Below are 16,404 nucleotides of genomic sequence, written 5' to 3' on the forward strand. Positions count from 1 at the left end.
ATAAAGTGCCTGAAGTTCATAAATTTCTGCGTAAAAGTCCTCCTTCTGTGGTTTCCATGTCCACAGATAAGCCATCCAAACTGCTTTCCTCTTCCAAGCTTCTGCCTTCTGACAAGGACATCCATGCTATGGAAAGATGTGGGAAAAATATATACTTCTGCTACTTTGGCTTTTTATGACCATCAGTTGTCAGACCCACATGACTAGATATGCCCTGGCTCTTCTGTCCAGCTTGGGGTGGTAAATCGACTGAGATGCCAGGGACGAACAGTAAGATGACTTCTCTCTCTCATATATCTTGCCATTTCATTAAATGCAGCTCAGCTGTGATGCAGCTGATGTCTCTTTTAGGGCAACTGCATTTGGTTCTGTTACGAAGAGATATTCTCCTGGTTGTGCTTGTAGGCTTTACCAGAGGACATTAAGGTCACATTTTTGGACTCTTCCTTTAGACAACCGGAATCTTTTTGGCACTGCTGCTGCAGAATTGTTTAAAACACTGCACAATATGGGTAAGGTTATGCAGGACCTCAAACAATTTTTGTTTCAACTGTAAGTAAGTTATGCAGGAACTATTCTTTGAAATCTTCTTTTGTCAGTAGGCAGCCTAGACAGTCTGCTAAAAGTAAGAGAGTTTCTAAGCTGATTTTCCCAGATAAATCCACTCAGAATGCTACAGGTTAAAAACCTACTTTTCCTGATAAATCTGGCTTTTTCTGACATCCAGCCTCCCCTCTTCTTCGGCCAGATTCCTCTGTCCCTCAGGCTAACCCTTTCTCTTCCTGTTTGGCAACAGATAAATACAGACACCTGTGATCCTCTACATTATCCAACACGGTTATTTTATGTATTGGAAGTCACTCCTCCATTTTATGGCATTCCTTAGCCTCCTACTTGCCAGCTCCCTCATGATGTTCATCGTGTTTCACTGCTGCAGTCATTACACTTGGGTTATCCTGCCGTCAGGCGGGCCCACAGTTGGCCTGAGTTCCAAAGTTTTGGTCCGGCGTCTGTTGCTGTTGCCTCTTCCCTGACATCAGTGCACCAGGGGTATATAAGAAGCAGTCGACACCATTTTCTTCAGTCTTTCTTGCCGCACGGTGCCCGAAGCAAAAGCAGTTCGCAAGTGCCAGTCGGCCAACTCTTGATTTCACATTCTATTTCAGAACCGAAGTCTTCAATAAAGCTAAGTACCCCGTTGGGGAAATTTTTTCTTGCCTCAGACCAATGTCAGAAAAAGTTAATTGTATTTCTTGTGGGAAGCAAATACCTCATAAGGATTTTCATTCTTACTGTATTCCATGCCTAGGCCCAGATCACGACGTCACTAGTTGTCGGTTTTGTGCTAGATTTAACAAACGCACTATTAAACGTCTATTTGATTTTGCTCGCCATTACTTTGGGTGAAGGTTTAACTATACAATGCCGTCGGAACAACCGACAACCGGAATGCACAAAAAGCACAAAGATAAAGATGAGGAAAGGCATCCGAGGCCCCAAACTGACGAAGCCTCTTTTAGGCCAGTCACCGGTTCGCTGGTTTTTAGTAAGGTGCTTTCGCAGCCCCTAACACCCGCTACCTCAGAACCACAGGCCGTGACCGACTCCCACGTGGAGGTGCCTAGGCCTCTAGAGCCTCAAGGTGTTGGACCAATGGAGATTAACCCTTCAGATGGGTCTGGAGCCGCGGAGCAGGCACCGGTTTCTGAGGGTGTTTTCAGGCCTACACCACTTTCCATTGCAGCTACAGCCAAGACTAAGCCTACACTAAAGACAAAGAAACAAGTACAACATTCACCTGGACAGCCCTCCATGCCTAAAAAACAGATGCTCAAGATGGCTGAAGACTTGATTACTCTGATCAGGGGTTCCCATCCCCCTCCTGATAAAAGGCCTAGGCAGGATACAAACTATGATTCCTCTGACCAGGTTTCAATATATTCTGATTCCTCTTCAGACAAGGGATATTCTTTACCCCCCTATGAGGATTCTGATGCTGAAGTATCAATTCCTTCAGCCTCTCCTCCTGAGGATTACTCGTTTGGGGAAACTTTACATACCATGCGGGAGCATTTCCATTGGGAGGGCCAGGATTACTCAGAATCCAAGAAAAGGCTAAGAGGCTTTCTTTTGCTGCCTCAGCACAGGCCTCTTGCTATTCCGCCAGTGATGGACATTGTGGATGATGTGTTCTCTGAATCTAGTTTAAACCCTGATTCTTTACCCCCAGCTCCTGTCAAGCCAGACAGATACTACAGAGTCCCTGACTCTCACAAATTTCTTTATAAAAACCCTGTTGCTGACCCAGACCCAGAAACTATTTCCCAAGGTCCCAAAGGGGGTTAAGGCTTCCACGGCTAAGAATCCAGTTCCCTCGGATAGGGACTCTAGAGCATTAGACAGATGGGGAAAGAAAGTTTACACCTCTGCAACTTTAGCAGTGAGGGCTCTAAATTGCCAGTTTCACATGCTTAAGTATCAACAATACTTACTGTCTCAATTAAAACAGAAAATGAGTACAAATGCAGGATTTATTGCATGCAGCTGAACAAGTGGGAAAGCATACTTTGCAATGTGGTTTTGATTCATTAGAAGCTTCTTGTAGAGCAGCAGTTACAGGATCTGTGATTCGAAGGCATGCTTGGTTAAAAGAACAAAGTTTACCCACGATCATGTTAAGGCAAAATTATTGGATGCTCCTTTGCAGCAAGATAATTTATTTGGTATTAAGGCAGAAGAGGTATTAAACAAAATGGAAGATAAGGCAAAATCTATGCAAACAGGAAGGATTTCTTACAGGTACAGCCACCACGTTTTAGCAGAAATTGGCCTACAAAGAATTGGTCCTTTCCAGTGTCAGACAGGCCACAAAGAGGCAGGTACAGACGCCCAAGCGGCAGATCTCAGCCACAAGGTTCTTACAGACCACGACAGTGGGGTGTTTCAAATCCAAAACAAGGTGAGGATAAGTCACAACCTTACAGGAAACAGTCCCAATGACTTCCCCCTTCCAATGCCAGACTCTTACCTTTTAGCAGCTCCCTTGGGGGGGAAGCTAGCACTTTTTTCTCAAAACTGGCAAGCAATCACCCAAGACAAAATGGGTGCTGAATATTGTGTCTCAAGGTTACAGGTTCCACTTTCACACTTTACCAAGGCTAAAAGGAATGCCAGACCTGCCACAAAATCAATGGGCAGAGGCACAAAAACAAATAACAGCTCTCATGGACATGAGAGCTATTCAGAAAGTACCACAGCAGGAAAAAGGTCAAGGACTTTACTCAAGACTGTTCCTAGTACCCAGAAAGGACAAAGCCTGGAGACCCATTCTGGACCTTTCCACTCTAAATACTTACCTGGATGTTCCGAAATTCAAAATGCTGACACTACAACAGCTCCTTCCAATGTTGGGCAAGAAAGCTTGGCTTGTTACTTTGGACCTCAAAGAGGCATACCTGCATGTCCCTATCAGACAAAATTGCAGAAGATACCTCAGATTCATAGCTGGTTCAATGCACTACCAATTCTCTGCACTGCCCTTTGGCTTATCTACTGTGCCCAGGGTATTTACCAAGTGCCTGGCACCAGTAATTGCATTTTGCAGACAAAAAGGAATTCAAATATATCCATATCTGGATGACTGCCTGATTCAAGCAGAGAGCAAGGACATTCTTCTACAGCATCTGGTGTTCGTAAAAAGATTAAGTTGCCTAGGGTAGACAGTAAACGAAAAGAAATCAAAACTAGTGCCCTCACAAGAGATAATATTCCTGGGTGCCAGCTTAAATACAACAGGCCAGATGGCTTATCTCACGCCAGACAAACAAGGACAACTGTGTCAGTATTTTCAATTTATGGCAACAAAGTCCCAACTCCCTGCAAGAAAAATTCTGCAGGCCTAGGGATTCATGGCATCCTGCATACTACTAATTCCATATGCAAGACTGCATATGAGGAAATTACAAGGGTACCTAAAAAGTGTTTGGTCTGAACATTCTCGCAGCTTGGAGACTGTAATACCTCTAATTCCCTGCCTACAACAGGAGTTTCGATGGTGGGCACAGGCATGTCACCTCAACAAGGGTCAGCCTTTCACTCTTCCCACAGCCAGGCAGACTATAACAACAGATGCCTCGGATTACGCCTGGGGAGTACACATGGCAGGAAAATGTATTCAGGGCAAATGGACCACAGAACAAATGCCTCTTCACATCAATCAAAAAGAGATGTTGGCTGTACAAAATGCCCTAACAGCTTTCAAGGACCTTCTGCATCCAGGAAAATTATTATTAAGGACAGACAACACCACAGTGATGTGGTACATAAACAAGCAAGGGGGCATTCATTCTTACCCCCTATGCAGGCAAGCCATGACCTTGTGGAACACAGCTATAGCTTATCAAGTTCATCTGCAAGCACAGTTCCTGCCAGGAAAGATAAATACTCTGGCAGACGACCTAAGCAGAAACATCATGGATCCTCACGAGTGGAAATTAAATCCACAAGTTTTCAGCATGATAATGCAAAAATGAGGGTGCCCGGACATAGATCTCTTTGCCTTCCCACTGAATTGCCAACTACAAAAATTCTGCACAAGGACTTATTACACACAAGCATGGAAAGTGGATTCTCTTTCGTTCAGCTGGAAAAGCCTAAGCGTTTATGCCTTCCCACCACTGCCTCTCCTGTCAAAGGTACTCCTAAAAGCCAGACAAGACAAACCACAGATGATTCTGATTGCTCCAGTCTGGCCACGCCAACATTGGTACCCAATCTTAAAGAACTTAGCTCAAGACCCACCTTGGATTTTGCCTCAAATTCCACACCTTCTGACTCAGCAAAACAATCAGATACTGCACAGTCAGCTCAAAACCTTAACCTGGCTGTATGGTAGATTCATTAGCCAAACAGACAACTTCTCTCTCTAAAGCTGTTATGGATGTCATTTTGGAGGCCAGGAGGCCTAGCACCAGGAAATCTTATTCAGAAAAGTGGAAGAGATTATGTGCCTGGAACCAGGCTCAAAACCTTGATCCTCTGGTCCCTAACATTCCTCAGATACTACAATACTTGACTGAGATGCTGGACAAAGGACTATCCTTCTCATCCATTAAGATTCACGCTTCTGCCATCTCGGCTCATTACAACACAGATCCTCCTATTTTTTCTCACCCTTTGCTAAAGTAGTACTTCAGAGGGGCTAAAAACATTAGACCGCCCCGGAGAACACCAACACCAACTTGGGACCTCAATTTCATTTTGGAAAAGCTCACTTTGCCTCCTTTTGAACCAGCCAATTCAGCAGAGTTAAAATATATATCATGGAAAACTGCTCTGCTTCTGGCAATAACCTCAGCAGGCACTAATGGCAGTGGAGCCTTTTATCATTTTCCACCAAGACAGGGTTTCTTTAAGAACAAACCCTATCTTTATGCCTAAGGTGGTTTCCAGTGTGGCTCTTAACCAATCTATTCACTTGGCAACATTTTATCCAAATCCCCAAAATAAAGGGGAGAGACTTTTACATTCCTTGGACATACACAGGCAATTGCGCTTCTACTTGGACAAAACAAAAGCTTTCCGAAAATCTGAACAATTGTTTGTATCATATGCTGCAGGATCACAGGGAAAGGCTATTTCAAAGCAGACCATCTCAAAGTGGATAGGACACTGTATCCGGCTCTGCTACACGCAGCATGGGAAGCCTGTACCTAGTAACATTAGACTACATTCCACCAGGGCAACTGCCACTTCAACTGCCTACCTTAGAGGAGTACCTACCAAGGATATCTTGGAAGCTGCAACTTGGAGTTCAGTGCACACCTTTACCAAGCATTACCATTTGCCTCTTTATTCTAGATCCAGAGCTGGCTTTGCCACTGCAGTGCTGCAGGGCCTCAGTCACACCAAATCCTCTATAAAGCCAGCCACCCAAACTCAGCTTTGTGATTCTACCCAAGTGTAATGACTGCAGCAGTGAAACATGATGAACATAGTACAGTTTTGTACCTACCATAAATGTAGATGTTTGAGTGTCTTCACTGCTGCAATCCAGGTTACCCACCCGCCAGCCCCTCTTTCTTATCTGGGACTAACCTGTACTACCTATGTGGTGTATTTGCTGGTTAATGAAGGTTTTATTTTTACCTTTTTTGTATGTTTTATTAGCAATATGTATTGTTTTATTAGCAATATGTATTGCCTACCATTTCTGGGGGCACCTGACATCTGGGGCAAGAAAAACTGAAGAAAATGGTGTCAGCTGCTTCTTATATACCCCTGGCACACTGACATCAGGGAAGAGGCAACAGCAACCAATGCCAGACCAAGACTTTGGAACTCAGGCCGACTGCGGGCCCGCCTTATGGCATGATAACCCAAGTGTCATGACTGCAGCAGTGAAGACACTCAAACATCTACATTTATGGTAGGTACAAAACTGTACTTTCCTGTGGTCTTGCAGGATCTAGTAGATTGGAGATATACAACCTATTCCATTGTCTCAACAGGGAACAGGTTTATATTCTTTTATTCATTTCTGGTTCCCAGGAAAGGGGTTATGGAGGCTGATTCTAGACCTGTCCTATATCAGAACCTTTCTCAATGTCTCTTCCTTCAGGATGTTGTCTCTTCAGACTCTTTTCCCCACTTTTACTTCCCTAGGCTTTTCTGGTCTTACTGGATTTGAAGGATACTTACCTCCATATCCCTAATCACCGTATCTTCAGGAAATGTTTATGTTCATCTGTTTTCCTCTCATTATCAGTTCTCTGCTTTGCATTTTGGTCTTTCTACAGCTTCAACAGCTCCAATAGTATTTACTAAATGTCTGGCCCCTGTAGTAGCTTTTTGCAGACTTAAGAGATTTTAAATTTTCCTTTATCTGGATGACCTTCTTATTCAAGCTTCCTCACAGCAGTTCCTGCTTCAGAGTCTACACTTTTCTGTGCTTCTCCTGCACAGTGTGAGATTCACCCTCAGTCTCAAAAAGTCATTGTTGACTCCCTGTTAGTCCAAGTGTTTTTGGGTTGCAGGATGCAAACCATCCCAATGTTGGCTTCTGTTCCACCTATCAATGTCCTCGCTTTGTTATTTTTAGTCTCCTCTTCTTCTTCTTCCAGTTCTTCCTACAAGGGCATTTCTCCAAGCTTTGAGGTTCATGGCATTCACCATTCCCATGGTTCCTTTTGCCAAACTCCACATGAGGAAATTTCAATGGTATCTCAAGGCTGTTTGGCTCCAGCACTGCCACCCCCAGAGTTTCCAGTACCTCTTTTACCCTGTCTCAAACTTGAACTCTGCTGGTGGATTCAGCAGATCTCCCTAAATCTAGTTCTGCCTTTTCAGTTAGTCTTCCTACTCAAGAGATGTACATGGATGCTTCTGATCAAAGGCTAAATCACTTCCTACAACAATATTGGTCCCATTAACAGTTGTCAGACCATATCAATATCAAGAAGATGATGGCTCTAATCCTAGCTCTTCAAGCCTTTTACCCCATTGGGTTACAGGTCCTCTAAAGGTTTTTACAGGCAGTACCACATTGATGTAGTGGTGGAGGGTACACAAAGTCTTACCTTCTTTGCAGGCTAGCTGTTCAGGCTTGAGAATTTGCAGTCTGCCATCACTTGCTTCTTCAGGTAGTTTATATCCCTTCACAGCACAATCTAGTGGCAGTCTGAGCAGGTCCAGGACACTTGCTCACAAATGAATGCTTCACAGATGTTTTTCTGGATATTGTATGTCAATGGGGTACTCCTCGAGTAGATTTTTTTGCCTCCACTCTGAACAGACAACTTCTGCATTTCTGTTCAAGACTTCCAGGTTCAGTGGCTTGGAAAGTGGACACCATGTTTTTTTCCTACAGGGTGATTTTTTTTCTAATGCCTATTTTCATCTTCCTCTACTTCCCAAGGTCTTGCACAAGATCATGGGAGGTACACCCAAAATCTTGCTGATAACTCTCTTTTGGCCCAGCAGCACTGATTCCCCCTTCTCTTTTATCTGGCCAGGGGTGATCATTGCAAGTTACCTTACAGGATGGATCCTCTCACACAAGACAAGGGTCTCTCATTCACCCTCATGTATCTATACTTTAACTGACTCTTTGAGTGATAGGGTTTTCATTCGTTTAAAGTACCAGTTTTATGAGAAAGTGCTTCAGGTTTTACAGGAGGCCAGAATACCCACTACTAGAAAATCTTATGTGCCAAAATTGAAGACTTTTTCTGTTTGGTGCCTCAAGCATGACCAGGATCCTTTTTCTTTGGTTGTCACTATAGTTCTTTCTTATTTGTGTGAGTTGCTCAATACTGATTTAGCATATTCCTTTGTTAAAGCTTGTTTGTCAACCGTTTTTGCCCGTTTGCCTTTGAGTCCAACCTTTGCTTCTAGTTTTGAGGTCAACCAATTCCTAAAAGGTGTCTTTCATGTCAGCCTCCCAAGAAAACCTATTCCTCCTCCTTTGGACCCCAATTTTGTTCTTGAAAATTGACTTAGTCCCCTTTTAAGGCCTGCCTTTTCTTCCCTGTAATATTGTACTTGGACGACTCTATTGTTGGTGGCTCTTACGTCTGCCAAGTGAGTTTCTGAACTCCAAGCCTTCATGGCAGTTCCTGTTTTTGATTTTTCATAAGAACAGGATGGCTGTTCATACTAATCTTTCTTTAATGCCCTTGAATCAGGCTATTCAACTTCCCCCCCTTTTTTCATCCCCACAATCTGCTAGTGAGAAGGTACTACACACCCTGGATTTACACAGACGGCTCAGGTATTACTTGAATAAGACAAAAACCATCTTAATATCACTAGCCTTCCACCCCTATCATCTCAAAATAGCAAAATAGAATCCATCATTATCAAACTCCAATTAAATTCCAAAAAATCCATACATATCATCTGTACGTACCTGCCCCCTGGTAACAATATACCAATACTTGAAGAGTATCTTAGTTGCATATCAGCTACCTATCCACAGGAAACCATCATTCTAGGAGACCTGAACATAGACTGGAATAGCATTAATGCAGATAATCCTTCATCCCATATTAACCTTCACGGTTTCACCCAAACCATTAATTTGACTACTAGGCTCAATAAACATACCAAGAGAGAAAGCATATTAGACTGGATACTTATAAACAGACTAAAAACTAATTATAAAGTAGGAACCTTGCCAGACGATGTTAGTGACCATTCCTTAACTTTTATAACAAGAGAAAAACTGACTGTCCAAATCCCACATTACTAGAAAAATACGTCCATCAAACATTTTAATCCTGACCTATTTCAAGCTGAACTCAGTGCATGTAACTGGAACCCCTTAAAAACACTCCCTCTTGAAAATGCAGTACTACATTTTAACAAAATATTTTTATCCATTCTTGACACACATGCACCAGAACGTACTATTAGAATGAAATCCAATACTGCCCCTTGGCTCTCCCATGAAACCAAAAAACTTATTATCGCTAGGAATAAAGTCTGGGCTAGTTGGAGATCCCACAGAAATAATACAGATCTCCTACTCTTCAGACAGCATAGAAATCTAACTAAAAAAGCAGTTTTAGCCGATAAAAAGAAATTCTATATTGAACTACAACAAACCCACATTAACAATTCTAAACTATTCTGGTCCTCAATCAATAAACTCCTCTCACCAGGAACTTCCAAAACACCTTCCCCACTAAATGCAGACCCAGATACCCCACAACAGACTGCAGATGCCCTTAACTCATTCTTCACAGAAACTATCCAAGCACTAGCTAAACAACTAAATGCCAACAACTTCTGTCCTCTAAGTAAACTAACCAACTCCTCTTTCAACTTTTCTCTACAACCTATCCCCACATCATATATTCTCAGACTTCTTCTCAAACTAAAACCATGCACCCTCTCTGCTGATAAACTCCCTTCCCTTTTTCTTCAAAAGGCTGCTAAGGTTGTTGCCTATCCTATATCTATTCTTATAAACAGGACAATTAGAGAAGGAATCATCCTGAAGTCTGGAAGATATCTCATATAATCCCACTCCACAAAGGTGGAAACTCAACTGACTACTCCAACTATAGGCCTATTGCTCTCCTCTCACCTCTGTCCAAAATTATGGAAAAATGTATCCACCATCAACTTGTACAATATCTCTCAAAACATAACATAATAGCAAACTGCCAACATGGCTTTAGACCACATCACAGTACTACCACTGCCCTACTTTCTTTTGTAGAGACTATTAACCAAAACCGAAACAACAACCTACTCTCTTCTGCCCTTTTCATTGACCTCTCCAAAGCTTTCGATATGGTAAACCACCCATTATTACTGAACACTCTCGAATCCATCTCATTTGATGCCCTAGCCATTAAATGGTTTAAATCTTACCTCACAAACAGAAAACAAGCTGTTCTTTGGGACAACCACATCTCTTCTCTCCTGCCTGTTTCCATTGGAGTTCCTCAGGGCTCTATCCTTGGCCCACTTCTGTTCTCACTCTTCATCAATGATCTGCAAACAATAATCCCTCAAGCTACTTGCATTCAATATGCAGATGATTCGACACTCATCTGCTCAGCTCCATCTACCCCAGAACTAATCTCTCTCACCCAAAAAGTATTCAGTACAGTAGAAACATGGTTCTCTAGCCGTTTCCTCTTACTAAATGCCAAAAAAACCAAACTTCTTCTTTTTACTCCCACATCTAGAACCTCCCCCTTACATTTCTCCATCTCCTCAAACAGCGCCACTGTTATCTTACCCGACACCTCAACTAAATTGCTAGGTATTACAATTGACAATAATCTCTCTTTCGACCTTCACATTAACAACTCCATAAAACTAGTTAACAGAAAGATAGGATCCTTATATCGAGTCAGACCTTTTCTTACACCATCTACCAGAACACGGATTGCTCACTCTCATCTTATTTCAACTCTTTTATATGCTGCACCTATCTTCACCAACCTCAAAAAAACCAGCCTTAACAAACTGGCAACCTGTTATAATAACATTGCCCGCTTTGCTACTGGTAATCCCTATAAAACTCATCACTGCCTCAACTTAAAACTTCTAGGATGGCCAGAATTTCGAAACTATCTTCTAATCCATCAACTCTGCATTGCCCATAAAATACTATACCAACCTAAAAATACCCCCATACTCTCACAACTTATAACCCCTTATAAAAATCTCAACTGTCTCCGCTCTTCCAGTAAACTTCTGACAAGTTCTACAAAATCAAACAACAATGCTGGTGACTCTCTATTTACCAATGCTATAGGGACAAAATGGAATTTGTTACCCACTAGCATAACAAAGATAACTTCATTGCCTCTTTTCAAACAGAACATTAAAGTGCATTTCCAAAATCACTGGCTTTGCTCCTGTAATAAACCTGATTAGTCCATCGCTATTACTTCCTAAATAAAACCATCTCTCTTTCTCCTTTCTGCTCTGCCTACTTTTTCATCTTTCTTTTCTCATCCCTTTACTTCTCCACCCGCTTTTCTGCAGTACTTGCTCCTTTTATTCTCGCCTCTTACTTTTCCCACTTTTTTCCCTCACTCTCTTCTTACCTTATACTCCTTACCTTCTCTCCTTTCTATGTTAATCTATCAGTACTTTTTCAATGGATTAATTGAGAGTTCAATTGTATCGAGTGTTTTAGTAACTAACTCTTGTAGTAGTTTTTACTTATATAGTAGAGTTTGCTATCCTTTATTTTTAATGTTTGCTTGCAAACTCAATTACTAACTCTTAGATTTTCTTTATAATGAATACTGCTATTACATTTTTGTATGACAATCTCTCTGTATGTTACTATATTTTATTATTTATCTCTGAATGTATCTCTGAATGTATCTCACTCTGTGGAGCTTTTCTCCCCGGGCCTCTACTGAAAATGGAAATTTCTCCAGCTGGACTAGCCCGGTCAACAAATGTAAAATAAAAATAATAAATAAATAAGAAATATGAGCAACAATCTGTTTCCTTTCATGCCAGGAAATTTGTTTTGGCAGTGTCTAAGCAAACCATCTCTTGGATCTCTAAGGCCAATTTCCTTTTGTTATTCTTTTCATGGCAATCAGCTTTCCTCATTCATTCATGTTAATTCTGGAGCAGTAGCCTCTTCTGGACCAAGAGTCGGGATACCAGATCCATCCTGGGAAGATGCAGTTTGGTCTTCTGTTCACAGTTTTACAAAACTCTATAAGTTGGATGTTGTTTCAAGGGCAGGATTTGTCAGGGCTATCCTTTATGGATTTGTGGAAGGCTATTCCCTGCCTTCCTCCTCCCATACTTTACAGTAGCTTTTGTACTCTCCAAAGTTAGAGTACCGCAACAGTGATAAGAAAGGACATAGTACAGTTGTATAAGAGCTTACTTTAACAGTTGATGTCCTCTTTCTCACTGTTGCAGTATTCCATCCCTCCTCTTGCACCCTTTTTAATTTTCTGTGGCCCTACGAGTCTATATTAAATCAGTGAATGCTTAAAATAGCGAACGCTGATTTATTGACCCTTTAAAAGTGAAAGTTAACAATCTCAAAGACACGGAACAACGATTTTTTTCCCCAGGGGAAAAAAATGTGCTGTTCCACAAAAAAAATAATTCAAAACAAAAAATAAAGTGGGGGCATCGCCCCCCCCCACACCCCCTACTTAAATATACCAACTCCGAGATCGCACCACAGTGGAGGAAATAGCAAAGTCCCGAAAACGGCTCAGTGAAAAAAAATCGCTGTTCCTTGTCTTCAGGATTATCAGCTTTCGCTTTTAAAGGGTCAATAAATCAGCCTTCGCGATTTTAAGCATTCGCTGATTTAATATAGACCCGGCCCTACTGCTAGCAGAGGGGGGTTTCTCTTATATCCTTATCTCCTTTTTTTTTTTTTTCCTCTTCTTGAATGGGCATCTTATTGGTTCTCTGGGGATGTTCTGGTTCTCTTGAGGCAGTTCAGTTCTGAGGATTAGGTGTCTGTATGACACATATGTACCTTACGCCTTGCATGTAGGATATGCATCTGATGTATGGTGTCATAGTTGGCCAACATCGCGAACAGACAATATACATTGTGTATACTTCACACATGGCTGATGTATTGATGTACTATGTATTGTTTACTTTCCATGGGCTGATGTACTACGTACTGTTTACTTTCCATGGGCTGAGTATGACTATTTGATGGGTTTAAATTCGCTGATGTGCACGTTCGCTAAAATGAATGTTTGATGTTTTATTGTCGATGAAGAGCTGTTCACAGAACACACTGTTCGATGCATAAACATAAACCTGCTGACAGCTCAGCATGAAGTAGCTTATTTTAAACCAGCTAGGCTGATAGTTAACTTCCTACTTATTGTTTCCTGCAGTCAGCCTGAAGTTATTAAATGTCTATTTGCACTTTATGAATAATGCAAAATGAATCCGTTTATAAAGCTTATGGAATGTAAGTGATTCTGACAACAAGACTGATGTCAAGATTGGACTGGAGGGATTTAACATAAAGATTTACAGACTGCAAGATTTCACTTCCTGGCATTTTTTTCTCTTACTAGAACTACAAAGAACTGGAGCTGTTGAGACTTGTTTACTATGGAGGAGTTCAACATGACATTAGAAAAGAGGTCTGGCCATTCTTGCTGGGTCATTACAAATTTGGCATGAGAAAAAAGGATATGAATCAGGTATGGAGCTGTATTAGTAAATATACCATGTGACAATGCAACTGACTATGCTGCTACACACATATCTTGTGATAATTTGTTAGGCTTGCTTTATTTGTAGTGAGGATAGTAGTCTTAGTGTGGCTTAGTGGCTTAGGAACCAAAGATTACAAGTTCATTCCTTATGAGGATCTGATCAGTAAAACAAACCACTGTACTACTGAAGAGGATAGTAAGGGGCCTCACAGAGACAAAGGAATGTACATGTCGTCTATTGACTTGCTCATATAGGTTGAAAAAAGTGCATATCAGTAAAACCATACAAAATCGTGTGAAGGGTGATCAAATGAGAAAAATGTGGATAGAACTTCTAAGATGCATTGAAATCCTTTTCTTATCTATATAGTTTTTGAAATCTATTTCTCTGACAAGTGTGACATGATCATGTACAGATTATGTAATTCATGTGTAGAATCTTACTGTTGATTCATAAACCATCAACTTATTTATTTATTCTTTTGAGATTTTCCAAACTGAAATTCTCCTGTATGTGTAGTGCTTAAATCTCCCACGTCTGGACATCGCATATCGTCTTACAAGTTCTGGATGTTACATCATTATGTGAGGTTTCATCCTAATGCTGAGGTTTCGGTTTAAAAAGCTAGGCAGATATTTAAAGTGTTTTGTGTTTTTGCTGACTAGCAGCTGAAAGCAGATTTTTATGTTTGTAAAGTGAAGCAGGTCCACCAGGCAGATAATTAAAGAGTTGTATTTTTGCTAAGAAATAACAGAAAGCAGACAACATTGAGCCCTAGGCAGGTAGGTCAACTAGTGTTGAATCTGGCTCTGCACTAGCCTAGTGGAACTAACCTAGACAGCAAAGTATAAATAAGTAAAAATAGTGCTATTGTTTCACTGAGTGAACCATTAAATAATCATTATTTTAATTAACACAATATTCTTAATTATTTTCTTTATTTAGCTGCACTTGTTGACCAGGATAGTCTGAGTGAGTTCAAAGTCCCTTTTCTGTGGTGTCCTGGGAAGAAAAGCTCCATAAGGCAATAAAGCTGAAGGAAGAGTAATGTACAAGTAAATGGTACAGTAAGATACATCATAACTGAAATAATGAATGCTAGTACAGTAGGTTTAAACTTGAATTTAACTAAAAAGAAATCAAGAGTATGCAGGTACAGTGTTAAGAGTTTTGAGATCAGGGAAGCAGCAGGAGATTGAAGAAGGCAATAGAGGTGGGAGTGAATGGAAGAGTAAGAAGAGGGTGAACATTGTGGAGAGGTGTAGAAAGATACTGAAGGAAAGTTTATATGTTGGTGTTCAAGTTTTACAAGAACATGCCCAAGAAGTATATAGTTGAGGTTTTAATTGGTGAAGAATGAATGATAGGCGAGTTTCTCTCTTTAGGTGTGTGTGTGTGTGTGGGGGGGGGGGGGGGTTTGAATTCCATAGTTTAGCTCTCTAGCATAAGTAAAAGGAGGTACCAAAATGGTTATTCAGTCTGGTGATGAGAATCTGATTTTGACATAAGGATTTGAGTTCTTTTGATGATGTGTAGTTGCTGAGCAGTTTTGTGATTTTACAGAATTTGCAAGGGTTGTGTAGTGTGGTAAAGGCTGTTATGAATTGAAGAAAAGCTAGAAAGTTGTGGAATTCTTTCGATTGTGCTTGTAGTACATGGCAGTGGCATGTGCTTCTAGAAAGGTTTGTTGCATACGTGCAAATGTTGTAGCACTTACTAAGTCCGTTTAAGAGTGTTTTGAATCTTAGTCAAGATGGGAGAGTTGGGAGGATTAGAGTTTGATCTGCCTGGTTCTCGGATTGTGGGGTAAGATAGGGTATGAATTTTGTACAAAAGTCTTAGATATGACATAGTTAAGATGGCAGTCAAGGTTTGTTTGCTGAGCATGTTCTAGAGTTGTTTTTGTTCTTAGAGGTAATAGTGATTTGTGCGGTGTTTTTTGTTTTTAACATTTAATGTCAGTTGGGAATCTGGGAGCCATTCCTCTAGTTTGGTGAAGGTAAGTTGAGTTTTTTCTTGAAGTTTGAGTTGAGGAGGTAAAGTAAATTAACATGGAGTTATGAGAGTATTGTTTAATGCTGCAATTGCCATCAGTTGTGTATAGATTATTGATGAAGATATTTAAAAAAAGTGGGAATCGAGTTGGTGAGAAAAGTGTCTATCCACTTGACTGATTTGCTGTAGACGGAAAAATAGCCTGTGAGCCAGTTTAGGCATAAGAACCTTGGGCCAAGGTTGGGCAGTCTTTTGAGTAGATGTTCATGTGGTATGGTGTTGAAAGCTTTAGAAAGATCCAGAAAGAATGAAGATGAGGAGATTATGATTTTAGGTGGGAGTATATTTGTATTTAGAAAAGACAGAAGAGCTGACTCAGTGCTGTGCCCTGGTCAAAAACCATGCTGTGCTGGAGGTAGTAGATTATTTTACTGAGATAAATTTCACTTGTTATGGAGATCGAGAACAGTATTGTTATGGGTCTATAACCTGAAGTACTGTTGTCTTCTTGACCTTCTTTATGGGTTTAAGCTTGCTTTCATAGATTGGGTACATATGGTTTTTTTGTGGATCTGTGTATTTCAATAGGTTTTTGATATGTAATGGAATTGGCTTACAGTTGAAAATACACAAGACGTATGTTGTCAAGGACTAATGAGTTTGGTTTTAATGTACCTAATAGTTTTTAATTGTTTTGATAGATAATAGATG

General features: G+C 40.8%; 1 protein-coding gene across 2 annotated transcripts in view; it reads left to right on the forward strand.

Moving 5' to 3' along the window:
- Positions 1 to 16,404, forward strand: part of SGSM2 (small G protein signaling modulator 2) — a 1,814,022-nt gene that overhangs the window by 1,638,611 nt on the left and 159,007 nt on the right. For both annotated transcript variants that reach the window (XM_044054411.1, XM_044054410.1), the window contains one exon: positions 13,554 to 13,682. In XM_044054411.1, the coding sequence (XP_043910346.1) occupies positions 13,554 to 13,682 (129 nt within the window). The remainder of the gene's footprint in view (positions 1 to 13,553; positions 13,683 to 16,404) is intronic.

The sequence above is a fragment of the Protopterus annectens genome, chromosome 13.part0 (assembly GCF_019279795.1).
Source record: "Protopterus annectens isolate FY-2018-M chromosome 13.part0, PAN1.0, whole genome shotgun sequence".
NCBI lineage: Eukaryota > Metazoa > Chordata > Ceratodontiformes > Protopteridae > Protopterus > Protopterus annectens.